The 27,511-nt window shown below is 37.3% G+C and overlaps 1 protein-coding gene across 1 annotated transcript; it reads left to right on the forward strand.

Annotated features, from left to right (window-relative positions):
* Positions 1-948: 948 nt before the first annotated feature.
* On the forward strand, positions 949-27,511 carry ZNF622 (zinc finger protein 622). Its single transcript, XM_027869127.1, has 6 exons — positions 949-1,656; positions 3,369-3,608; positions 3,866-4,028; positions 7,393-7,505; positions 17,248-17,391; positions 26,804-27,511. The coding sequence occupies exons 1-6, from the start codon at positions 1,032-1,034 to the stop codon at positions 26,929-26,931; spliced, it is 1,413 nt and encodes a 470-aa protein (XP_027724928.1). The 5' UTR covers positions 949-1,031; the 3' UTR covers positions 26,932-27,511.

Consider the following 27,511-nt stretch of genomic DNA (forward strand, 5'->3'; position numbering starts at 1 on the left):
GAGACTGTAAAAACTGTGGAAAGCGTCACCCTGCAGGGGTAGATGGAGTTTTCTAACTTAAACCAATTAAATAACAAGTCCAGTTAGTAACCAAACCCCTATAATGCTTTAAATATTTAAGACACTTTCCTCAGAAAAAATTGTGACATAAACAGTTTTATACTCATTTTACAGATGAGGAGAATGAGACGTGTGAAGATAAAGTCAAGACATGCAACTTTTCCTCTTTCTTTGGGGGGCCTAAAAGTGGCACCCCTGGGGCACCTTCCGACATCGGGGTGACATGCAGAACGAAACACATTTGTGGCTGCGTTCAATTGTAGGGATTTGTTTTGCTTGGCTACACAATACTTGTTGCAATGGTTTTTTTCATCAGAGAGGGGGTAGGGGATAGATATGAGCAAGAGAAAACAAATGCTTTCTAGCCGAAAAAACTTGCAACAAAACAAAATTAAGCTAAGGCGCGCACACAAAGTCCGCCCAACACCGACGATACACCGGCCGGAATCCCCGCGGCCACGCTTCCCGGCTCTGGGCGCGTGTCCGCCAGAGCCAGCCGGACCGTCCGCTTCTATCTCATCAAGCCCAAGCCCAAGCCCAAGCCTACCCTGGTAGTGCAAGCACAGGTAGGCAAAGGTCTGGAGGTCCAAGTGACTTCGTCACCGCCGGCCGAGAACCGAGGAGAAGGGAGGAAAAGAGGGAAGAGGCGAGTGAACGCTGAAGGAGCAGAGGGAACAGCCCCAGCAAACCTCGGCTTCCCAGCGCATAGCGGGAGACCGAGCGTCCGCCGCTGACTGCCACCGAGTCCACCCAATCCGCTTCACTCTGGGCGCGACTACTTCCGCTCGGAGGCGGGACTTCCTGGCCTGGATCCACCGACTTCCGGCTGAAGCAGGAAGTTTTAGCCTCAGGCCCGTGGCGTTTTCGGTTGTCCGGCTCGCGGGGCTTACCGCGGGGAAGTGAGTGGCCGGGCCGGACCGGGCAGGACGGGGCGGACCTGGGGCAGCGGAGCCTTTGGAGCCGGCCTCGTGATGGCGTCGTACACGTGCATCACCTGCCGGGTGGCGTTCAAGGACGCGGACATTCAGCGCGCCCATTACAAGAGCGACTGGCACCGCTACAACCTGAAGCGCAAGGTGGCCGACATGGCCCCGGTGACGGCCGAGAACTTCCAGGAGCGGGTCCTGGCGCAGCGGGCCGTGGCCGAGGAGGAGCGCAAGGGCACGGCCACCTACTGCACCGTCTGCAGCAAGAAGTTTGCCACCTTCAACGCCTACGAGAACCACCTCAAATCCCGTAGGCACTTGGAGCTGGAGAAGAAGGCGGTGCAGGCCGTCAGCAGGAAGGTGGAGATGCTGAACGAGAAGAACCTGGAGAAGGGGCTGGCCCCCGACGGCCTGGACAAGGACGCCATGAACTCGGCCATCCAGCAGGCCATCAAGGCCCAGCCGTCCCTGTCCCCGCGGAGAGCGGCCCCGGCCCCGGCCCCCGCTGTGTCCAGGAGCCGGGTGAAGGCGGCGGCGGCGGGACCGCAGGCCCAGGACAGGGACCCCGCGGAGAAGGCTCCCCGACTGCAGTGGTTTGAGCAGCAGGCCAAGAAGTTAGCCAGGCAGCAGGGGGGCAGTGAGGAGGAGGACGAGGACGTGGACGGGGATGGTGAGGCTCGGAGGATTCCTGTCCCTTCGGTTCCATGGGCAGAATTCAGAGTTTGGTTATGGTAGCAGCCACATTTCCATTGGCGGGGGTAGAGGACAGGAAAAAAAACAGGGAGTACTTAACCTGGACTCTAAACTTGTTTTTTAAAGAATATTTTGATAATTGTATGTATGTAATTGATTTCCCTTGTAATTCTGTCTAACTTACTTTTGGATTTAAGGGCATTATTATGAAAAAGGGCACATGGGCTTCACCAGGCTGCCTGAGTGTGGTACAAGATGAAAAATACTCCGAGTTTGCCCAGATATAGTGAAGTTGAGCTTGCTTTGCCAGCAACGTAATCTAAATCCTCACTTTGGGGATTTAAGTGGTGCTTTGGATAGATTGCCTGGGCTGGAGTCAGGAGGGCCTGAGTTCGAATGTGAGCTCAGATAATTACTAGCTATATGACCCTGGGCCAGTCACTTAACCCTGTTAGCCCAAGTTCCTCATCTGTAAAATGAGCTGGAGACGGAAATAGCAAACCACTCTAGTATCTTACCGCAAATAGGATCAGTGAGAGTTGGACACAAAAAACAACTCAACAACAAAGTTTTCCCATCCATTCATGTTACTGCTGTTGTTAATCACTTCAGTCAGACCTGTGCTTCGAATTAAATTTTTCTCCATTTGTTGCAAGTTTAATCTGAGCCCATGCCACTTTATTGTCAGTGACATGTATCAGAGAAGAAAGTGTTCTTTTCAACAGTCAGTGAGTTTAGGTATTCAGAATTATTCTTTCTGCAAATCTGATTAGTCTAAGTGGAATTTGAGCCTTCTGCAGTAGCTTCATTAACTTTATAAGCTAACATTCTGGTCTTGGTTGGGGAGAAGTGTGATTGTAGTTTGTAATTTATTGATTCGTAAAATGATGTGAGGTACTATACAAGTGGAAGCTGTTATAACTATTTTTCATGGATTGACATTTGTATAGTGCTAATTGTTTTTATGTAGTACCTTTCTTTTGAGGAGTTTCAAGGATTTAAAAAAATATCATTTTCTCATAGTCTCATCATTCTCTTTGTTAAAATGGACAGAGGCACAGTGCTTTTCATATGTAGATCAATTTAAGTATTTGTTAATGGCTTGCTATGCCAAGTTCTCAGGTATACAAAGGAATTAATAGTCTGGTCAATTAATCAAGAATGAATTAATAAAAGTGAATTAGTGGTCAGTGTCCACAATATAAATAACTTCTTTATAGAAAACAATATAGATAACTTCTCTGTTTAAATTTTAAGTTATTTTTCTTACATATCGTAGGCCATATATACTCATATCTTATAATACAACTAGTAAATGAGGAGATAAAGCATTAACTCTTTATAAAGGAAATTGCCTTGGTGAATGTATACTTTGTGTCTACATGTGTTCATGTATACTTTGTGTCCGTGAAATGGAGTATACACGAAGAACTGTGCTTTCCTACTGTGTGGGGAAGGGAATGATCCATGATCTATTAGATGAGACTTGGGGAGTTGCCTAAAATGCTTAGAGGTTTGCTCAAGGCTACCCATGTAATACATATCAGAGGTGGGTATTTGAACATAGGTCTACCTCACTGCCTGAAAAATATGTATTGTGTTAAATTGCTTTTGTGAATAGTAGAGTAATAGCTATGATTTTCATTACCTCATTTCTAAAACTGGCTTTATTTTTATTCTCACTTGAAGATTGGGAAGATATTGATTCGGATGAAGAGATGGACTCTGAAGGTGCTGAGGAGCAAGATGAGGCTGATGAAGTTACAGAAAACCCAGCTCCTGGGGCTATTCTTGTAACAGACTGCTTGTTTTGTTCTCATCACTCGAGCTCACTCATGAAGAATGTGGCTCACATGACGAAATTTCATAGCTTTTTTATCCCTGATATAGAATACCTTTCTGATCTAAGGGGACTCATTAAATATTTGGGTAAGTTCAATCATTTTTCCTTGAATGAGAAAACATCTTGGATGGGGATGGATGGTGGGGAAGTAAGATGTTCTATTTTCAAATGCATCAAACTTATTCATGTTTCACATAGATTTTTAATTATCACCAAGCTTCTTAATATATGTTTATGAATACCACAAACATGATTGTTATCTTTGAGGTTTGCAGTTATATCAAAACTTTTGCCCCAAAAGGTCCTTTTTTACTTTTTCTCCCAAACTTTTTTTCATTTCCAGGGGAGAAAGTTGGTGTAGGGAAGATTTGTTTGTGGTGCAATGAGAAAGGGAAGTCCTTCTACTCTACTGAAGCTGTGCAGGCGCACATGAATGACAAAAGCCATTGTAAACTCTTCACAGAGGGAGATGCTGCCCTGGAATTTGCAGACTTCTATGATTTTAGGTAGGAAGAGCCTTCCCTGGAAGTCCGTGCTCTTGTGTGAGGCTGTCAGACTTCAACTGACATTAAACTAAGCATATATTTTTTTGAGGGTTTTATGTGTGCTGGACACTCTACTATTTCTAAGGGAGATACAAAGAAAAGTAAAACATGTTTCCTACTCTCAATAATCTTAAAACTTTGTTGGAGAAATAAAATGTGTGTACAAATATAATACCAGAAAAAATGAGATAGGGAATCCATCAATTCTTGGCAGCTCAATCCAGTTTAGAATAGTTCTGATTATTGGGAAGTTTTTCTTACCATCAAGCTGGAATGCACCTTTTTGTAACTTCTATCCATTAAAACATCTTAGAAACATACTTCCAGTTGGGAAAATTAGATTGCACTTTATGAAACAACCTGTATCAACTGAGCTGAAGGATGGGGAGAAGGGCATTGCAGGTAGAGGGAACTGTGTGAGCAAAGGTATGGAGGTGGGAAAGTACAGAGTGTATTTAGAAATATTAAATATAACTTGACTGGAGGATAGAAGTCATAAGAATAGAAAAGTGTGAGTCTGATTATAGAGCTCCTTGAATTCTAAGCTGTTTGTGCTTTATTCATTAGATAGTGAGGAGAAGTGAAAGGTTTTTGAGCAAGGAATAATATAATCAGAACTGCTTTTGGGAGATTTATCTAGTCATTAGTTTGTAGAGTGAATCATGTTGGAGTCTGAGGGGATGAGGAGAGGACTTAAGGGAGGGAAATCAGTCCAGAGATTGCAGTTGCCAGGCCAGGTAATTTGTCCTTTAGTTAAGTTAGTAGCAGTGGAAATGTAGAGAGGGCCTTTTGAAATTTTTTCTTTTTTTTTGTCTTTCTGTCTCCAGGTCTGCACATAGTGAATGCAAGTAAATATTCGTTCCACAAGGTGCAGTTGAAGGGGCTAGAAGAGGAAATGGCAGGAGGAGAGGGGGTCTGGGAGGGTCTAAACTGTATAGGAATGCTAATGCTTAGGCTATGGAGTGAAGCATCTATTTAAGAAAATACTCGTACAGTGGAAGAGGAGGGAGGAAGACTGAAGGGAATATTTACAGATGAGGAGGGGTTAATAATAAATAGGCTGAGTGTATATAGCAGTAATCAGTCCCAGTGCTCCAACTAGAATTTTCATATAGTTTGAGCTGCTGGAATATTCTGTGTTCAGGTCCTCTTCCTGATGTGTATAGGGAGGGTAGAGTGAGATGGGGTTGGGATGTGCAGAGACAACTGGTATAGGGACCATTTCTTTTATTATACTGTCAAAAAATTTTGTGGGTTGAGTTCTAACACTTTGTGAAGTTCATATAGAAAAATGTTTAATATGTTAGCTTCGTCAGGATATTTTAAAGATTTAGAACATATCTCCCAATAGAGCTACTTAAAAATTATTGATGTCTTTTGTTTTTACATTAGTCAGTTCCTCTTTCCTACCTCTCATCCCCTCCCAACCCAATGAACCCTTCCTTTTAAAAGAAAAAAAAGTAATCAAACCAAAAAGACAGGGCAACCTCATCAAACAACGTTTGTGGCATTCCATATCCATAGTACCTGCTCTTTCATCTAGAGGAAAGAAGTGTGTTTTGTCATTTGTTCTTATAGATGGAGATTGGTCATTACAATTAATCAGAGGAAAGCTTCCTTTTATTATTGTTTACATTATTGGAGTGTATATTCTAGTTTTGTATACTTTGTTCTATATTCTTTCATACGTATCTTAACTGTTTCTCTGAATTTCTAATATTTATCACTTATAGCACAATTTTAATCTGTTAAATTTATACACCACAGTTTTGTTCATCCATTTCCTGTTGGATAGACACTTTTTTTTTGGTTCTTGTTTTGTTACTACAACCAAATTACTAAAGTGTAATTTAAGATGGTCATAAAAGGCTTGAATTATAAAAGTTATATGCATAAAGAAGGTCACTGTTTGGTCAAGGAAGTTCCTGATTTCTCACAGGAATCCTGAAAAGAAGGATGTCGGTAACAGTGAAAGGAGATACTGCCCTGGAGTCAGAGGAATCAGGTTCAGAATCCCCCTTTGATGCTAACTGTGCATCTGGCCATGGATAAATCACTTAGCTTCTGTGGACTCAATTTCCTCATCTGAAAAATGAGGGATTTGGACCTAGTGGCTTCCAAAGCCCCATCCAGCTCCAGGTTTATGATCCTTTGAACCTATAAACAGTTATAAAGCTTCCTGTTATCCTTTTCCCTTATACTTTTGAATTGGCTATACATTGAATTAGGGATTGTGGCTTCGGTGGTAACTCAGGGTTGGTGATGGTATTGAGCTAGACTGGCTGTATAGGCTATGGGTTTGGCTGCCCCTGGAAGATTGAAAACGTTTTTTCTCCTAAATATCATGGTTCATATCCTCTTATTTATTGATTCAGTTTGAACACAGTGTAAGCCCTTGCTTTGTGAAGGACAGGGTATGAATTCTTTGATGATTTCATCAATTAATTTCTAAATGTTAACATGATTATAGCAAATGATTTCCCAAAATTGAATCTGGCATATGCTGCAGAGTCAGTAAAACTAAAGTAGTTAAAAAGAATAAGACTTGAGTTCTCATTGAAGGTAGTGGCAGTCTGGTGCTTGGTTTTTTGTTTTTTGTTTTTTGTTTTTTTTTGTTTTTTAAAACATTTTTCCTCTTCTCTCCATCCCCAAGCCCCACTTCCACCCTTCTGTTCCAGGTTTCCTCAGGTGTACCCAGAGACCTGGTGCTGACATGCTCTGACTGTAGTGGCTCATTGGATCTGACTGTAGGGAGTCATGGAATAGTACATTTAAAGGGAGCTTGATGGTCATTCACTCCAACCTCTTTATTTCACATATAAAGAACTAGGTCCCAAGAATTCAAGCGAGTTACCCAAAACCTCTGACTTCTGTTTAAGACTTATTCTATTCTACCATGCTGCCATTATAATCTAACAAAGATTAGAATCGAAACTAGACTTATGAATTCATTTATATAGAGAATTGCGAGAAAAGGAAATGCTTCCCCTGCAGCTTAAGTCTTAGAGAGTTGCAGAGAGCACAGAGAGGTTATGCCACTTACCGCATGTCAGAGGCAGTACTTGAACTCACATCTTGGTTTTCAGGCCAGCTTTCTGTCTATTTTATACTGCTTCTCATGCTAGCAAGTTCGATTTCCCCTTCCCTCCATCCCTACCATCCCCCTCCTCCAAAACAAAACAAAAACCCAACAAAACAAAATCTTTGGAGAATTGGGACTGCCCTTGTATAATTGTGTACTTTTCTATTTTCCATGACAGATGACTAGACTAAATTGTGTGACTTCTAAAAATTCAAAATTTTCCTAAAATATGTTCCGTTATAGGAGTAGTTACCCAGATCACAAGGAAGGTGAGGACATTGACATGTCTGAGGAGTTACCTTCAGAAAAGAATTTAGAATATGATGATGAAACCATGGAGCTGATTCTTCCTTCAGGTAAATGCATATTTCAAAAATTTCTTAATGTCAAATTGGATGATCTAACAGTTACAGCATGTAAGTAGGTTTTCTTTTCTATTCAGGAAAAAAGAAAAACATGATTGTTTTTAAAAGTCACTTACATTTTATTGATTTCTGAAACTTGTAGCTCACTTTTCTGACTCATTTTAAAAGATAAAGCTCAAATTTCTTTTATTTCTTTGTGCTTTATGATGGAAATCCTGTAATATTTCTGTTCTCTTTGTTCTTTATTTTCTGCCCTGTCCTTTCTTTTTTATTTTCTTCTATTTATTTCAGCCTTCTTGTTTCTAGACCTGATTATTATACATAATTTCTCTTCCTTCACTCTTCTCTTTGGTTCAGTCCAGTGAAACTGACTTTCCTGCTGTTTCTCATAGTACATTCCCTGCTGCATCTCCATACCTTTGCACTGATATTTCCCATACCTTGAGTGCCCTCACTTCACCTTTGTCCCTTAGAATCCTTTTTTTCCTTGAAACCCAGCTTAAGTGCCATCTTCTACATGAAGCTTTTCCTGATTCCTTGCTACTGGTGCCCTTTCCATTAAAATTAACTTATATTTAGTTTTTCTATTTTTCCCTCTAGTGTAATGTATGCTTCTTGAGCTCAGGGATATTTTGCATCCTGTCTTTGTAACTTTGGCACTGGCAAAGTGCCTGAAATGAACACACAAACAACTATCCGTACACATGTGTGTATGTAAACTTACATAAAGGAATTGTATGTGTTTGAATGTGCTTGTGAAATTCTGAGGAGGCACTGTGCCTTGTTGATTGTTGTTTCTAGTGCTCTAAACAGTATGCTCTTGAGTATAGTAGGCAGCTAGGTGGCACAGTGGATAAGAGTGCCAGGTCTGAAGTCAGGAAGATTCGTTGTCCTGAGTTCAAATGTGGCCTCAGATCCATGTCAGTTGTGTGACTCTGGGCAAGTCACTTAATCTTGTTTGCCTCAGTTTCCTGATCTGTAAAATGAGCTGGAGAAAGAAATGGCAAACCACTCCAGTGTCTGCCAAGAAAACCCCAGATGGAGTCACGAAGAGATAGATGGATATGACTAAAAATGACTGAACAACAATGTTTTTTTCCTTAATGGAACTGAACATTGTAAGGTTTTGTTTTGTTTTTTAATTTTAACATGCATTTTATTGATTACTGTGTTTAAGGCAATTGCCAAACCATTTAGACCATAGGTTTGGTTTTTTTTTAAAATAACTGTATACTTTGAAAAATAGCCACCATTTTCTTCTTCATTAACTATTAAATCTAATATTTTAAGTCATACTATGTACAAAGTAAGAATGCTGGTTCACATTAGAAATATGTAGATGTACTAAGATGTTTGGGGTTGCTTTAGGCTATTGATTTATTTTGGGGGAGATGTATATTTCTTTTGTTTCTTGAAGATACATCTGCTTTGTAAGTATTTTTACTCTTTCTAGGAAAAATTGCATTTTAAAATGCCTTGAAAAATAAGATCTTAGGTCAGGCCTTCTGTTCTAGAAATAGAAATAGAAATAGAATATTCTGTTGGTATACAAAGAAATTTATGCTCTTTCTCTCTACAAGAGAAAATCAGAAGGTAGCTATGTAATTACCTTATTTGTTGTTACTGTGGTGATGAGTATGAGTTTATTTCAAGTAGAATTTAAAATAGGAAAATTGTTCAAATCCTATTAGGGATTGATCTTAAAATAGCTTAGACAATGAAAAGCTTAGTTGTAGAAATGAGCTGTCCCTTGAAATTTGCCCCTGTGGTTTTTTTGACACCTTTGATATACTAATGCCCTTACTAATTTAGTATTTTACATGGTATATTACTGAATTATAATGTGAGGCATTGTGATGCAAACAGTCTTGGGTTGAAAAGGAATTGGGGTTTGTGTTAGAAATAGGCTCTGCTATTTGCTGTCTGTGACCTGCGATAAGCCATTCCCAGTGATCTTATGAACTAAAACAAAAGCATTTAGTGTTCTAGAGTGGAGGTCAGTGGCTATACTGACAACATATAGTGTGTGTGTGTGTGTTTTTTTTTTAATTGACATTGGATCCTGGACTTCAAGCTGAAAAGGAGCTTAGTGATGTTTTAGTCCAACATTCATTTTACAGACGAGGTAACTGAGGCCTAGAGAGGTTCAGCGACTTGCCCATTGTTAGCCAGGGAGTAAGCAGCAGGGCCAGAATTTGGACCTATCCCCTTTGAGTCCAGATCCAATACTTTTCATCGTATGATCCTCCATCTCATTAAATCAGACAGGTTTATCTCCTAGACATTTTTTAAAGTGTATTTGTCAATAAAAAGAGATCAGTAAATTACATGTCTTCTAAGAATAATTATGGTAACTTTGCCCCTCAGATGAAATCTTTGACCCATCATATGATAGAAAAGATCCATCACAGGCCATTCAGGGCCATCTTAATCAAAATGGATGTTTCATATTAGTTGTAAGATATTATTATCACTTATCTTATTTTTCTCATCTTTTTTGATGAGGTTCATGTAGAAATGTTATTTCATATTTAGCGTTCTACAGACTGTTGTACAGTAGATAAAATGACTACTTTTCATAATCACTGCAAAGTATTGGGTTATATGCTCATTACTGAAAACATCTTCAAGTTAACTCTAGCAGCAAACAGATTGCCAAGGATGATGTAGCATGATAACTCATTCTGTTCCCACATGGTTTTGAGTTTTTCTTCAAGGTTTCTCTACTTTGGTAGCTTTTCATTCTGTATAACTTGTGAATTATGAGTTCGGTATGGTGACCTCTATGAGAGATGTTATTCTTCAATATTTAGGGATCAAACTAACATCTGGGTGCGAACGAAGAAATGAATGAAAAAGCATTTGCAAAGTTTGTTTGTATAAAGCACAGTATTAAACTCTGGGGATACAAGACAGTCTTCTAAACGAACAACACATTCTTTTTCCTCTTAATTTTTTTTTCATGAACAAAAATCTATTTTCTTTCCCTCCTTTCTCCTTTTCCATTTGAAAAAAGAAAGAAAAACAAAACCCTCCTAACAAATATGCAAAACAAATTCCTGTGTTGGCCATGTCCAAAAAATATATGTCTCAGTCTGTACCACGTCTGTTGATTTTCTTTCTGGACCTAGGTAGCCGTTTAATCATTAATCTTTTTAGAATTGTGATTGGTAATTGCACTGATCAGAGCTCTTAAGGTTTAAAGTTGTTTGTCTTTTCAATGTTATTGTATAAATTGTTTTCTTAGTTCTGTTCACTTCACTGTGCATCAGTTCATAAACGTTTTCCCAAGTTTCTCTGAAATCATCCCCTTCATCATTTCTTACAGGGCAATGGTCTTCCATTATTTTCATATACCATAATTTGTTCAGATATTCTTCAATTGTTGGCTTCCAGTTCTTTGCCGTTACAATAAGAGCTGCCATAAATATTTTTGTATATATGCATCCTTTTCCTCTTTTGGGCATGGGACTGGTAAAAGTATTGCTGTTTATTAACTTTTTTTTACTAACAGTTTAGGAACTTTTGAGGCATAGTTCAAAATTACCTTCCATAATGGCTCAGCTAGTTCATGGTTTCACTGACAGTGCATTAATATACTTGTTTTTCTAAATGTGCCAGTATTTGTCATTTTCATTTTTTCCTAACTTTGTCGATCTAATGGGTATGTGGTTGAACCTCAAGAGTTGCTTTAATTTGCATTTCTCAAATTATTAGTGATTTGAGGCATTTTTCCATATGGCACTTGGTAGCTTGGATTTCTTCCCTTGAGAACTGCCTATTCATATGCCTTTGATCATTTATCATTTGGGGAATGGCTCTTATAAATTTAAATCAGTCCCTTCTAGATCTTGAAAATGAGACCTTAGAAAAACTTGGAAAGATTTAAGGGGCTCACAATGTAATGAGGACACTATGGAAAGATCCCATGGTCCTTATGGTGCAATACCCAAGTAAATCATAATGCACCTTCTTAAATGTCTTTTCAACTGATAAAAATCATGTTAGTTTCTAATTTGATTCTGATGTTCTGTTTAATAGTGCCAAGACTTTAATGGTAAGAACTTCCTTTTCTGTGTCTTCAGTGGCTTTAGCTGAATTTGCCAGCAGAGGGCGACATTTCAGTCTTACTATATGTAACTTCCAGTGCAGAGGTTTTTGTTTTTTTTTTTCTTTTTTCTTTTTACATTCTAACAAACATTTGAAGACTTGTGTTTGTAGTGTGGGGATTTGTTGTACATTAGCTCATAAAGGCTATTGAGCTTCTAGTATATAATTCTAGTTGTCTGAGCCTGACTTTAGCTGTTTCTTAGATGCTAAATTTTTTCAAAATTCAGTGAGATTGTTGCAGTTTTCATCATTCCATCATATAATCATCATTGATCAATAAATCCAGACTTGCTAAAACTCAACATTCTGTAATTTCTTGTGGAAATGGCCTAACCCTGAATCAAATCTGTATTACTCAGTTTCTTTATTAACTTAAATCTTGGTTGAATTCATTTGAATGTCACTTGTAGAGTGCTTTTAGATTGCATTCTTGGAACTCAGTCATTTCATAAGCACTGCATTGAGATAATCCACTGTTGGTTACACTTGACAAATCCAGTTGCATATATTTTTTGTCAGGTTTTATTATCTTTGGTTCATGCATTTCATGAACACTAATAGTTTATCCACTTAAGTGGCCTCACCATTGAAGGCCTTTTAATTTCACTTTTGGACTTTTGCCATTTGATAAACTCCACTTGGAAGTAAGTAAAGTACTTTAGAGTATGTTTGACCATTCCACTGGTGTATACTTATTGTCATCCTTTTTTATTACTTGGTAAAGTAATGTATTTTTTCAAAAATTTTCTGTTTTTCAAACTATCATCATTTAAAATTCTAATAAAAAACCCTGTAAAACTCACAATTCAGTCATTTACAGTGGGAATAATTCTTTCAGTCCTCTGATATTGCTGCTGGCTAGCCTAGAGCTATCCTGCCTTCACCATCTTAGTGTGAAGACCTTAAGATCTTAAAAACTGATGTCAGGCACATGTATCATGAAAGATGACTGTTGTATTCCACTGGTTCTCCACCTTGTATTATTGCTTTGCTTTCTATGTAGAATTCATTTGTTCACTTAGTTACTAAGTGGTGGGTGGATATATAAATGGATCTGATCATGAGCCATTTTAAAAATGATACAAGTGAAGTTGACTTTTAACATGTAGGTAATAGATATTAAAATGGATCCACTGGAATGAATTAACCTGTTTCTGTTTATATTCAGGGTATGAAAAACTTTGCACAATGCAGGCTGATAGGGGAAGGGATATGTATGCAGTTACACTTGTTGATTTGGGTAGTCTGGGAGTACCTGGTCTCTTTTAAGGGAGCCTAACTGCAGCAATGAGTAATGTCATCCTGTCACTGGTATAGGATATCCAGCAGATGGCACTGTGTCTCTTCACTTTGAAAGGCTGGTCTATAAAATCCTGTCTTTTAAACCTAAAAGTTTTGTGGTTTTTTGGGTTTTGTTTTTGTGTTGTTCATCCTATTCAGCAAGGCAGGTTGATATAGACTATACACTGTAATGAGTTAAGGTTATTATAGATGGAATTACTAACAGATCCAAAATATCAATAGTTTCATTTTTATGAACATCACAATATACAAATATTTTCTTCTGAGTCATTCAGTAAACACTTGTAAAATGTCTGCTCTTGGTAAGTACTCAGAGAGATGAGAAGATAAGTAAGCCATGGTCCTTGCCCAGAAGGGGCTTCTAGGCTGGTAGGGGAGATAAGAAAGGTTCAGAAATGGATTAGCATTATAATTAGGGTTACAGATGTTTTGTTTAGGAAGTAGCTACTAGGGATCAAAGGTTGTCCACAACCTCTTTGTCAAGGGTGTGTGTGTGTGTGTGTGTGTACATATGCACACATATACTTGTGTGTGTATATATATGTATGTGTATGTATATATATGTGTGTGTGTATATATATATATATACTTATATACATGTATCCTTTGATCCAATGACCTATTGTTCTGTAAAATGTGAAGAAAAATATGATTTTAAAAAGAGTTGGAAATTAACAGATTCAGAATGAAATAAAACCAGAACAATTTACAATATACTATCGGTATAAAAATGAACAATTTTGAGGACTTTTATAAATTCATGAAGAATAAGATGAGTAGAACTCAACGAACAATTTCTATAACAACAGTGCTATAAAAACAGCTTTGAAAGCTCTAAGAACAATGATCAACACAATGACTGTTTATAATCCATTGAACTGATGATGAAACTTATGCTACCTATTGTAGAGAGATGATGGATTTAGGATCCAGAATGAGATATGAATTTTTGTGTACAGCCATTGAGGGAATTTGCTTGAGTATGCATATTTATTTCAAGTAATTTGTTTTTCCTTTCTTTTTTCCCGATGGTGTAGAAGAAAGGTTTCTGTAATTTTTTTTAATAGAGAGTTGAGAGGAGTGCTAAATATGTGAAATGTTACATGTACTTTCAGATAAGACCATTCTGTTACTAGTTTTCCTTAGTTTTACTTTGTTATAAGAGACCTCTCTCAAAGTGGGAGTACTCTGTAAATGTTTATAATGTAAAAATAAATCACATCAACAAAACTTTATAAAAAGATACAGATGTGAGAAGGAGTTCTTTCAAGAAATGAGCATGCACCTCTGCGAAGGCACAGATGAAGAGAGAATTAGTATGTATGGAGAATAGCTACTAGGCTAATTTGAAAGGCAGTAGTATAATAATATGAAATAAACCTGGAAAGGTGAGTAGGAGCCATTTTGTATAGGACTTTAAATACTCACCTTAGGAGTTTGTATTTTATATTAGAAGCAATAGTGTATCAGTGACAGTTTTTTTTTCTAGTAGGAGAGTAACATGGTCAAATCTGTGATTTAGGAATGTCAATTTTTTTTTTGTTTCCTCATTTTTTAAAAAATTCATTTAGTATTTTATTTTTCCCCAGTTAAATGTAAAAACAATTTTCAACACTTGTTTTTAAAACTTGTGAGTTCCAAATTCTTTCCCTTCTTTCCTCCCCAACCCCTTTCATTGAGAAGGCAAACAATTCAACTCAAGCCATACATGTGTAGTCATACAAAACATATCCATAATAGTCATGTTGTGAAAGAAAATATGGATAGGGAAAAAAAAACTCAAGAAAAGGTTAAAAAAAAAGTATGCTTCAATCTGTATTCACACAGCATCGGTTCTTTTTCTAGGGATGGATGGTATTTTTCATCAAAGGCCTTCAGATTTGTCTTGGATCATTGTATTGCTGAAAATAGCTAAGTCATTCACAGCTAATCATCTTACAATATTGCTATTACTTTGTACACAATACATTTCACTTTGTATCAACCCATGCAAGTCTTCCCAGGTTTTTCTGAGAGCGTCCTGCTCATCATTACTTATAGGACAATAGTATTCCATCATAATCACATACCACAACTTGTTCAGTTTTTCCACAATTGATGGGTTTCCCCTCAGTTTCTAATTCTTTACCCCCAGAAAAGAGCTGCTATAAATATTTTTGTACGTATAGGTCCTTTTTCTTTTTGTTTTTTCCTAGTTGTATTTATTTGTTAGTTCAAAGCCTGGTTTTATATCCCTTTGGGCATAGTTCCAAATTCTCTACAGAGTGGTTGAATCAGTTCACAACTCCACCAATAGTGCATTAATGTTTTATTTTTCCCATATCCCTCCAACATTGCTCATTTATTTCACTTTTCTGTCCTATTAGCCAATCTAATAAGTATGAGGCAATACCTCAGAATTGTTTTAATTTGCATTTCCCCAATCAATAGTTAGTTAGAATATTTTTTCGCATGGCTGTGGATAATGTTTACTTCATATGAAAACTGATTATATCTTTTGATCGTTTATCAATTTGGAAATGGCTCTTATTTTTGTAAATTTGACTCAGTTCTCTATATGTTTGAGAAATGAGTCCTTTATCAGAGAAATTTGCTTCAAAATTTTTTTCACAGTTACTGTTGCTATTTCCCTCCATCCTATTTTCCCCATCCCCATTTATTCTACTCTGTCTCTCTCCTTTCACCCTGTCCCTGCTCAAAACTGTTTTGCCTCTGCCTACTCCCTCCCCCACTCTGCCCTCCCTTCCATCACACCCTGTCCCCATCCCCTTTCTCTCCTACTTTCCTGTAGGGTAAGATAGATTTCTATACCCAGTTGCATGTATATGTTATAGGAATATCATTTTGGAAGTCATGTGTATGGGTGACATGAGAAATGATGAAGATTTTATGAGTGGAGAGAAAGGGACAGATCTGAAAATATGTGGTGGAGCTAGAATTGACAGCTGATTGGATAAAGGTGTGAAGGAAAGGGAAGAGTTAAAAAAGACTGATTGTAGCCCTGTGTGACCAGAAGAAATCATCAAAACAGTATGTTTTGATCAGGCTTTGAAAGCTGTGCCCTTTGCTTTTTGAATGTTATGCCTTGAACAGTTTAGGTATTAGGTCTTTAGAGAGCCCAGCCCAATAGCAATAGTATGGGCCTGGATGATAATGAAATCTCTGTATTCTGTTTCTTTCTTAATAGTCTCATCGAAAATTTCTAGCCAGTAAGAGTGAAAACAGGTATTTTAAGGCATTGGTTCAGAGGAATGAAATCCTGTTTGTGAAGTTCTTTAAAAATTTAAATATATTTTAATAAATTACTTTCAAATACGATGTCAGAATATTGATGGAATAGAAATATATTGATTTACTATACTAATGATTCACTGTTTAATGATCTGGGAATAATCACCTGAGCAAACTCAGTACATCCTGACAGAAGATCAGAAATGAAAAACCACAGCATACAGCCCTGGGATTTCCTGCTAGAGCCTTCTTCAGGCTTCATTTTTTATCAGTCAGTTATATCTTAGGATCTTACAGCTTTGCTGTTTAACCCTTTTCTTGTCTCTGTAACTGTATCTCAGTGAAACATACTTCCCTGCTTTATTCAAAAGACTGAATGTCCACTTTATGTTGGGGTTAAGAGTTCAGTGATGAAATTTTTTTTTTAAATAAATATCTCAGTTTAACATTTAATTGATTATCTGTCTTCAAACCACTATATTGTGTGCTCAAAGTACTAATATTATGAATGTTGCCATCAAAAATCTATCATGTACCTACTATGTGCCAAATATGAACTAATCCCCATCTTCTAGGCGCTTGTAATCTAGTCCAGCTACATGAAATGAAAGAAGAAAAAGCAAAGGAGTTGATTTTCCATCTTTGACACTGACTGTAGCCTTAGTAACCAAATGTTTCCTTTATGCTTCTTTTTCCAGTTAAAGTAAGTCAATAATCTACCTGCCTTTTTCTTGTTTCCTTGGGATTTCATTAGGTTTAATTGGTTAGTGGTTGTGGGACTTTTTTGGAATAGGTATCATACATTACCAGCTGCTATTTTTCTCATTTATTCAGTGGCTTCTGGTACTTGGTTTTGGGTATGTATTGTTTACTGTTACTTACAAAAACATGTATCCATTCTTTGACTTTCTGAGGTTCTCCTTTTATTTTGTATACTTGTATCTCTTTTGTTCAGCAGGTATGCCACTCATATGAGCTTCAAAGCCTGGCTTGTCTAGGCTTTGTTCTATAGCTTTGTGCTGTATCACTCCAAGAGACTGTTTTGTTCTTCCTAGTTCTGGGATTATAAAGTGTTTTTCTTAACCAACAGGTGCCAGAGTTGGTCATCGCTCCTTGATGAGGTACTACAAACAACGGTTTAGTTTGTCAAGAGCTGTTACTACTGCCAAAAATCAGAAAGCAGTGGGCAGGGTGCTCCAGCAATACAGAGCATTGGGATGGACTGGGAGCACAGGTATGTGGTGTATGAAAACTAAAAAACTTGGAAAGGACTTTTATTTCAGGGAAGGGTCATTGATTAATTCTTTTCATGATATGATGCTGGAATTTCCCTAGGGAAAATTCAGCCTCCATCCTGACAGGACAGGAAGAAAGCTTGACTCTAGCCTTTCATAGTGGATTTTTGATATCAGACGTTGGAGGAAATTCTCTTCCATGTATAACCAAATATCTAATATATTTCAATGTAGTATATTGCTTTGTATCCTGTAGAGACTATTATTAGTTGTCCTCCGTGTACAACTAATTTGCACAAGGAAAAATGGTTCTATAGACAGACAACTGTATCTTTAATCCTAGCTAGCTTTCTCCTAAGTCTGGATTATTGGTTGCAAGGAGACCCAGGTAAAAATTGGAATTCTTAGTGTACATATCATGCATTGAAGAAATAACTCAAACCATATATTTGAGTGAGTGTAAATATCTGAATGAGTGGCATTACCTTTATATCCATATTACTGAGGACAGAGATTATGATAGAGACAACTTTATTCAACACAGTAGAGGTAAAATGAGTTTTATTTATAGATGAATCTCAGTTCCAGAGGGTCCCTTACTATGTTTCTTGGCAGTAACAAACTATATAACAGCTACTGAATTTTAAAACTCTAGTCCCTGTCCTCAGGGTAGAGAGGCTTTTAATTCAGAAAGTATGTAAGAAAGGTCTTCAACCTGGTTTCCATTTGAGAGGTTGACTTACATTGAAACACAGAGTAAGGCAGTTTTGGCAGCCACCTCATTCTTTTCTATAGATAGAGACGTGACCATGGAAAAGAACACCAGATAAGAAGTCAGAGGACATGGGTTAAGTTCTCTCTTTGCTATTTACTAGCTGTGCAGCTGTGGGTGAATCACTGAAACTCTCTGAACCTTAAGTGTCTTCATTTGTAAAATGGGGATAACTAATTATAACACCAGTTTGCTAGGGTTGCTGTGAGGATCTGTGATATAATGTATGTACAAAAAATTTCATAAATCATAAAGCCACCATAGAGTTATTGCTTAATCTTATCATTTAGAAGTTTATGAGTGACTTCTAAGCAAGATGGCTTACTAAGCACCCCTTCCCAACTTCAAAACAGAAAGTAATGTACCAAATTAAATAAAAGATCAAAGACAAAACAAATGATGGAAAGGAAAAAACTCGTCTCAGGGAAAATTGGACTAGAGTGTGGGGTGGTGGAGGGCTGAAAAAAATTGAATAAACAACCAAAAGTAGTCCCCAGTACATTGAATCTATACTGAAGAATTTTTTTTTGAAGTAGTGCTAAGACCCAAAAAGGTATAACACTGTAGCATCAAGAAGACCCCCTGAAATAATCGAACAGATGTTCCATCATGCTTTAGAAGAGGAAAATAAGACTTATTAAAAGGAACAACAAAGGAAATTAAGAATTCTTTTAAAAGATTTGGATAGTTGAGAACAAGTAGAAAATCTTTCTAAAATAATAGACTTTGAAAAATAATTGACCTCAGTGTAATCTCAGAATAAAACCAAAAGGCAGTAAGATTGAAAGAACATCTAAGATCTCTGCAAAGCCAGAGCACTTACTTTGAGGACAGAATTATTGGTCTTCTAGGAAAATATGAAATAAAAACCTATACTATACTATAATAGTATAATAGAGGAAATCCTAAAATACAGATTAATAGCATTGCTAAAAGATAGTAACCCCCAGGTCCAACTCACTCAGAAAGATTGTGGGTCAAACTCTAGAAGTTCAGTAAACAACCAGTCTTGCAAGTACCCAGGTGGAGACCCTTCATATACCAGGCTAAATCTTCTAAGTTATTCCTTGTTTGTGAGTAATGAAAGGGGTAGAATATGTTAATCCAGAATATAAATGAAATTGGCTTGCTCAGCATACTATAACAAATCCTGTAAAACTGAGCTTTAACCATCAATGAAGAAAATGGATTTTCAGCAAAGGGAAAATATATTCATCATCCCACTATATAAACTAGACAGGACATTTGGCAAATAATTCATCAATCAAAAGAAATGTTTAAAAAGTTAAACAAGGTCATTTAGCATGAAAAGGCCAAGTAGCTAAATCAGTGTTTACATTGATTTATATTGACTGATAGAACAGCATCAGTATTTATGAGGGAAGCTTATAATGGGAACTCAGACAAAAGTATACTAGAAGAGGAATTAGAGGAAAGAATAAAATGTTTATTTCTCGGAATACCCTTAGAAAGTCATTCAGACAGATAGGGAGGATTTGGGACATCCAGAGTCATACTCATTTCTGGTCTTCACAAAGGAGGAGAGGGTGGTTGTCTTTTAGTTGTCTGAATTTGTCTGTAGATCTTTAAGAGGACTTTTTGTACCATCCCCTAAAAGGGAAATCCCTCTGGAGGTTGAAAAGAGTCAGCAAGAGGGAAGGACGAGGACCTTGGAGATTTTCCAGTTCAGTCTCCACATTTTAAGAATTGGAGGACTGAGATCCGGAGGGGTGGGTATATTCTCTGTCTCCAGGGGTTGCAGCAGGATTCGTCCCTTGTGCCCTGATTCTGGATCCAAAGCTTCTTTTGCTATGCTGCCTCCTTAATTAATATACATGAGAATGGAATCTTAATATCTTAAGCTAAGAGGAAATGTCAGTATTGGAAAGGGGGAGTCGAGGTTGGGGGGGGAGGGGAGTGTTTAATAATCCAATATCACACACTTACCTAGGCTGAATAAATAAGAAGGCAAAACCATTGTCTTAGGAGTCTCACCTTGGTTGAATCATTGAGAAAATAACATTTATGTGCTAAATCAATGGATCAATCCTAGAGTACCCTGGAAGGGGAAACAAGTAGGAAAGAGGAAGAACATTTCTTGGCTTGGATACTATGAGTGAATGGCTTTCAAACAGAAGAGATGATATGTGACTTCTGAAACTGGGCAAGGGAAGGATTAAAAAAAAAAAAGGGATGATGATGATGATGATGGTGCATTTATATAATGCCATCAGGTTTGCAAAGCACTTTACATATTTTTTTGTCATCCTGCCAAGAACTCTGTAAGGTAGATGTTTTTATTGTCACCATTTTACAGAGGAGGAAACGAGTTTGAGAGATGTTAAGTGACTTACCCTGGGACACACAGCTAGTAAATACCTGAGGCAGGATTTTTACTCAGGTCTCCCTGACTCCAAGATCACTGCTTTAACCCATATCTACCTACTTGTTTAGAGAATAACAGTAAAAAAATGCATTCAAGGTATCCATACTGGAAAGAAGTAGTCTGTGAGAGGAAACTGGTATCAGATTGGTGAAGTCAGAACTGCAGGGACCCTAGTGCTGGTTCTGTAACAGTTTTTATGGAAAATAGTCTTAAATATTAAAACCTTGAGTGTGATTGGAATATATTTGTCCATGAAATGGCAGGATGGATCACAACACAGAACTTGTATATTTGCTATATACACAAAACCCAAATAAAACATAAAGGCATGTAGAGAGTTAAAATGAGGAACTAGGATAAAATTTATTATGCTCCTTTTTTGGAATTACCTGGATGGTCATTCATGATTTCAGATAAGGCAGTATAAAAATGGAAAAATAGGTCCTGTCAAGAGCTACAAATATGAAAACTATTTTATGCTTGAAGGCTGTTTGCTAATGAAACAGTATATTAAATGTATACTGAGGCAGCTAGGTGATGCAGTGGAAAGATTTCTGGACCTGAAGTCAGGAAGATCCTGAATTAAAATCTGGCCCCAAACACTTACTAGCTGTGTGGTCCTGGGTAAGTAATTTAACCTCTGTTTGACTTAGTTTCTTCATCTGTAAAATGGGGATAATAATAGCACCTGTGTCCCAGGGTTGTTGTGAAGATCAAATGAGATAATAATTGTAATGTGCTTAGCACAGTGTCTGGCACATAGTAAGTGCTGTAGAAATGCTTATTCCTTTCCCCCCCAAATGTGTGTTCACCAGGTGGCATTAACATCTAGGGCAGAGCTAACTGAAATGCAAAGATAGTAACATAATTATAAGAATTTAACAAATCTAAACTAGATCATTGAGAGTCACATACAGTGTTTTCAAAAATTTGAGAAAGAAGCCTTTTTATCACAATGGTCTCTTAGGTAAGCCAAGTGAAGTCTGAGGCATGACCCCAGGAATGTGTAATGAGCCGGAGGATAAGAAAGTATGTCACATCCCATCTTCTACTTGGACTTATTTCCAACACAACCGTAATAGTCTCTTCATCTGTGATCAACTAGTGCGCTTCTGATCTCGAGCCTTCTATGACTGTACAAACTCCCCTCAGGATTGTCATACTGTAATCTAGCCAGTGACAGCTGCACCCTACCCCCACTATCCCAGCGTACCCTGCAGCAGATAGCCCAGCAGGGGCCCAGCAAGATCCTCACTCCTTTCCTTTCATTCTTGGTGTAACAGTAAGTTGCATAGTATGAGCAGGTGTGGATAGACTGTGATTTGCCTCACAGACTCATTACATTATCTTTCCCTCCTTCTTAAACCCATTACTCTTCAAACTTTCTTATTTCTGGGCACCACCATCCTTTGAACTAGATGCCCAGGTTCACAACTTTGTTATGATCCTCAGCTACTTCCTCTGAACATGTATCCAGTTAGTTGCCAAATCATTTCCATTCCCATGATGTCTTTCTAATGGATCTCCTCTCCATTTCACAGTCACCAACCTCATTCAGTCTAGGCAGCTATGTGGTGTAGGACTTGGAGTCATGAAGATATGAGTTCAAATCTTGCTTCAGATATTTATTAGCTGTGTGACCTTGGGCAAGTCACTTAACCTCTGTGTCTCAGTTTCCTCATCTATAAAATGGGAATAAAAAAAGCACATCCCACAGCCTTGCTGTAAGGATCAAATGATCCTTTGCAAACCTCAGAGTACCATAAAATGCTAGGTATTTAAGTCCTTGTCACCTTTTGCCTATATTATTGCAGTAACCTAATTAGTTTCCCTACCTCAATCTATCACTATTCCAGTCTATCTTCCACAAAGCTGCCAAAGTAATTTTGCTAATGCACAGATCTGACCATGTTTCTTCTCTACTCATTAAACTCCAGAACTTCCCTATTTACTCTTGCCTTTTGACTCTCGTGATCAAATATTTTATCTTTGTCTTAAAAGTCTATTATTGTACTTTAGAGTGTATATAATTATTTATATGGTAGTATATGTATATAATTTGTAAATAAAATACAAATATTGGGGATATATGCTGAAAATGTTCTGTACTGATGGGATGTGTGCACATTCAAAAAATTTGGGGGCTGCTTTCCTGTTATATGAGAAAATATAGTCTTAATATCCAAACCAGAGGCTGATGCAAGGAAAGAGAACTAAAGACTAATATTGCTAAATTTTCAATTGATGCAAAATTATTTTAAATTTTGGCAGAATGAAGCAATATATCTTTAAAATTATTCCTTGTGACCCAGTTGGTTTTATACCAAGGGATGCGTGCATGATTCATCATTAGGAAAACACTTTGCATAATTAATCTTATAAATAACATAACTCATGTGATTATAATCGGTAGATTCAGAAGCAGCATTCAAAATATGGCATTTTTAAAAAATTTAAAGGCTAAAATAATAATACAAAGGGCAAGACATTTCATAAATATGATCGAAAGCGTGTGCCTAAAACTAACAGCTAGGATTGTTTGTGTTAGAGAGGTGAAGTAAGTGCTGCCTGTCTTTTTACCATTCTTATTGCAGTTATTAATTATAGTAAGCATTATATATTATGTAATTAACAATCAGTTACTAATAGCTAACATTTATATAGCACTCACTATGTGCCATGCATTGAGCATATCATACTTATTATCTCATTTGATCTTCACAACAACCCTGGGAGGTGGGAGTGCTATTGTTATTATTATTCTCATTTTTCAGATGAGGAAACTGAGGCAGACAGAGGTTAAATGACTTTCCAAGGGTCACACAGCTAGTAAGTTTCTGAAGCCAGATTTAAACTAGGGTCTTACTGAATGCAGGCCCAGTATTTTATCCACTGTGCCACCTAGCTGCCCCATTATTATTATTTAATAAAATAATATTCATGATAACTGTAAGACAAGGAAAAGAAATTAAGGGAATAGGAATCAGCAGATTAGAGATAAGACTGTGGTAGTTTATTTTGAAGACTGTAGAGAAGGCAAGAAATAATTTTGGAAGTAGAATTAAAAAAACTTTTCAACTAACTTACTGGACATGATGTCTGAGTGAGAGTGAAGATTTTTGAGGATGACTGAGATTGCAAAGCTGGGTGATTAAAAGGCTGATGGTACTCTCAGTAGAAAAAAGAAACTGGTTTTGTGGGGAAAATGATGAGTTTTATTTTTAACATGTCAAGTTGGAAGTTCCTAAGGACATTTATTTGGAAATGTAAGGTAGGCAGTTGGTGATTTCTTACTTGGAAAGAGACTAACTAGGGCTGGATCTGTAAATCTGAGCATATCACACAAAGGTGATAGTTGAATCTTTGGGAATGATGAGATCACAAATGAAAAATGAATGAATGAAATGTGTGAAAAGGCATTTAAGTGCTTACTATATACCAAACACTATTGTAATCTTTAGAGATACAAATAGAAGAGTTAGACAGTCACTGTTGTCAAGGAGCTCAGAGCACATAAGAGGAGGGTGTTCTGATGCAAGGAGGATGGAAAGATTTGGTGGTCCTCAGAATACACCAGCAGGTTAGATGATGCCCAAGGGAAACAAACTATTGAGAAAAGATTATTTATTTGACAGGAAATGCTGAGAAAATTGGAAAGTAGTGGAGGATGTAATGACAGAGCAAATTATGAAGCTCGTTGGGCCAGGAGGTGTAGTGGTAGGGCAGATGAAATGCCTGTGATGATTCTTCATATAGGATTATAGTTCTATTTGGCAGATTTTGGTACCAATGGACCTTCTGCTTTTTTGAGGACCTCCTTGAAATATAAACCCAGTAGTGAAGGTGTTAGATCAAACAGTATGAACAATTTAGTAACTTTTTTCCCACAATTAGAAATTCCTTTCCAAAACAGTTTGCTTCACTGACGATATTAAGCATACTGGTCTATTCACATTCTCTTCAGTGTTGAGTAGCTTCATTTTTTTCTAACTATTTTTGCTAATTTGAGATGTGGATATACTTGAGATATAATTTGCATTTACCTTATTAGTGATTTGAAACATTTTTCATATGGTTGTTGATGCTTTGCATTATTTTGAAAACTTGGTTCATTTTCTCTGATCTCTTATTTACTATTGAAGAATAACTCAAATTTGTTGAATTTTAGGCAGTTTTCACTAGATTTTGGACATCAGACAGCTAGGTGGCGAGTGGATAGAGTACTGCACTTGGAGTCAGGAAGACTTAAATACAAATCCGGCCTCAAACACTTACTAGCTGTGTGATCCTAAGCAAGTCACTTAACCTTGTCTGCCTCAGTTTCCTCAACTGGAAAATGAGAATAATAATAGCACTTACCTCCCAGGGTTATTGTGAAGATCAAATGAGATAATAATTGTAAAGCATTTAGCATGATGCCTGACCTATAGTAAGTGCAATGTAAATCAGAGCCATTATTATTATCAGAAATGTTTGATGCAAATTTTCCCCTCAACCCATATTTTTCTTATTCTAGCTACAATGATGTGTATTTGAGAAGACTTAAAATTATATAAAAATGCAGTTGTCTACTTTGTCTTTTATAATTTCCACTATTTTCTGATTGTAAATTCTTCTTTTAGCCATTGTTGTAAAAGATAGGACTTGATGTTATTTTCTTAATGTTTTGTGATGTGACTTTTTATATTTGTCATTTGTTCATGTATTGTAGTATAGAGTATAAAATAATTTAAACCAGTTTTCCTGTAAACTACTTTCTAAATTACCCAGTAGTTCCTGTTTTTTGTTTGTTTGTTTGTCTTTTGTTTTTTGGTTTTTTTTTTTACCAATACCAAGTAATTTTGATAATTACTGCCCTGTAACATAAGATCTAGTAATGGTATCCTTCTGCCCTCCACCATTTTTTTGGGCCATGATTTCTCTTGAAATTTTTAAACTTTTGTACCTCAGTATGAACTTTTCTATTTTGCTTGCTCATAAAATATCTCTTATGTTGTCAGAGACACCCAGTAGGGGTGTCATCTTTTAATTCCTCTTCTTCCCAAGCTTGTAAATCAGTCATTTGACATCTTGTTTCTACCTCTGCAACATCTTTCACATCTGTCTCTTCTCTGCTCACATAGACACAACCCTGATTCACTCCGTTCCCATCATTACCTCTTATCTGGACTGCTATAGGGCCTCCTTGTTGGTCTTCCTGGTCCAGGTCTCCCTCGGCTAGTCCATCCTCCACACAGCTACCAAAGGGATTTTCCTAAAGCATGTATTTGACTATAGTATTCTCCCATTCAGGGAAGGGGGGGGCCAGTGGATAGAGAGAAAGTTAATAATTGAAGGGTCAGGCTCCTGAAGAAGTAGAGAAGGGCGAGGAAAAAAGGACATAAAGAGAAAGGTTGACATTTGTAAGAGGGGTCACTTCTTTCTCCTAGTCTTTTGCAAAGACAATGATATGTTACAACAAAATGTATTTTTTTAAACCCTAAAAAGTTGATGAAAGAGGGTTATATTGAAAGCAGTAGGCATTGTTTCTTGGAAAGTCTTAATTTTTTGTTGTACTGTATTCATAGAGTTACAGAATTGTGGAGTTGGGAGGGACCGACTACTCTGTGAATTTCTAATTTGTCTTTTTTTGTAAACCGGTGTACCTACAGCTTTACTGAATGGAGTGGTGCTTCTTTTTGTTTGATTTTTTTTTTTTTTGGTACCCTACATAGTATGTATTTGGTATAGCATATCCATATCTGGGGATCTTGGAGTGTGCCACAGTTTGATTTAGCAACAGATTGAAATTTTCCTGTTAAGCCTCATTTTCTGACAGAGATCACCATGTGAAAAACTGTCATCTTGAAATTCTTAAATTATTCTGCTGATTTTCCTGTTTTGCAAAATTAGTTGTCTTTAGCTATTGAGTGAAAATTTCAAGTAGGTGAGAAGGCTAAGTGGAAAGTAACCCTTTGATTGCTTGGAAAGCTCTGGGCAGTAAAAATCAGGTTTAAAATATCACACTTTATGTATATGCAGTTTTCTTCTGCTGGTACTCATAAGCTATAAAGCCACTTGTTTATAGCAGAGACTGATTTCATATCCTCCTCATGGTCAATTACTCCTTTTGCTAGGCACTTTGTGTGTCTTCTTTGCATCTTTTAATGTATGACGGCTTTTACAAGTACCATAAGAACTGGATTTTTCATGAGACAGTTTTTTCTTTGTAACTGGAAATATTTATTCTTTGCTTTGTGTTTCTTATCCACAGGAGCCACTCTTCTGCGGGAACGTGACATGCAGTATGTCCAGAGGATGAAATCAAAATGGATGCTAAAGACGGGAATGAGCAACAATGCCACAAAACAGATGCATTATAGGGCTCAAGTGAGGTTCTAAGTGACTGTTTGACTGTATTAGAGGTAGGGTTCAGTGGAATCTCATCATTCAGAAGTTCCTGATTTGTCTGAGAATCTTGATGTCTGATAGAGTGATAAAACCTCCTCAACTGCTGTTGCACTATTCCCCCACCACTTTTACCTATCATTGTACTGAAAATCATTCAGTTTTCAAATAACATCTCTGTCAAATTTTCAAGGCTTTATATGTACAGAATGAGATGAGCTCGAGTGATCACTGTGTTCAATAGCATGTATTAGTTTGGCAGTTGGCTTGTGATTTTAGATAACTATGTATCAGAGAGCAGTATATCCAATGAAAGAAATGATTGAGAGATTTGCAAGATGATTTGTCAAATCCACTCTTAGTTTTAACTTCTAAAACAACAGTTTTTCGCGTCATGGTGTGGTGGAATTACCCATGTGCCATCTATGGCAGTTTTGAGACTTATGATTTGTTTGAAGAGAATTGAACTTTTCACTTCTCCATAAAGTTTGTATGGCTATCTCTACTGGTGCTGAGATAAAACTGCACTGTGTAGTTTGATTAAACCAGAGCATCCTCTAGGAGGCATTTCAAA

The sequence above is a fragment of the Vombatus ursinus genome, unplaced genomic scaffold (assembly GCF_900497805.2).
Source record: "Vombatus ursinus unplaced genomic scaffold, bare-nosed wombat genome assembly UNPS02014791.1, whole genome shotgun sequence".
Lineage (NCBI taxonomy): Eukaryota > Metazoa > Chordata > Mammalia > Diprotodontia > Vombatidae > Vombatus > Vombatus ursinus.

Bases quoted from the DNA above. Each gene is read 5' to 3' on its own strand.
- ZNF622 (XM_027869127.1), top strand. From the start codon at position 1,032: ATGGCGTCGTACACGTGCATCACCTGCCGGGTGGCGTTCAAGGACGCG. The intron at 4,029-7,392 runs GTAGGAAGAGCC...GTTCCGTTATAG, and splicing joins GCAGACTTCTATGATTTTAG to GAGTAGTTACCCAGATCACA. The intron at 7,506-17,247 runs GTAAATGCATAT...CTTAACCAACAG, and splicing joins GGAGCTGATTCTTCCTTCAG to GTGCCAGAGTTGGTCATCGC.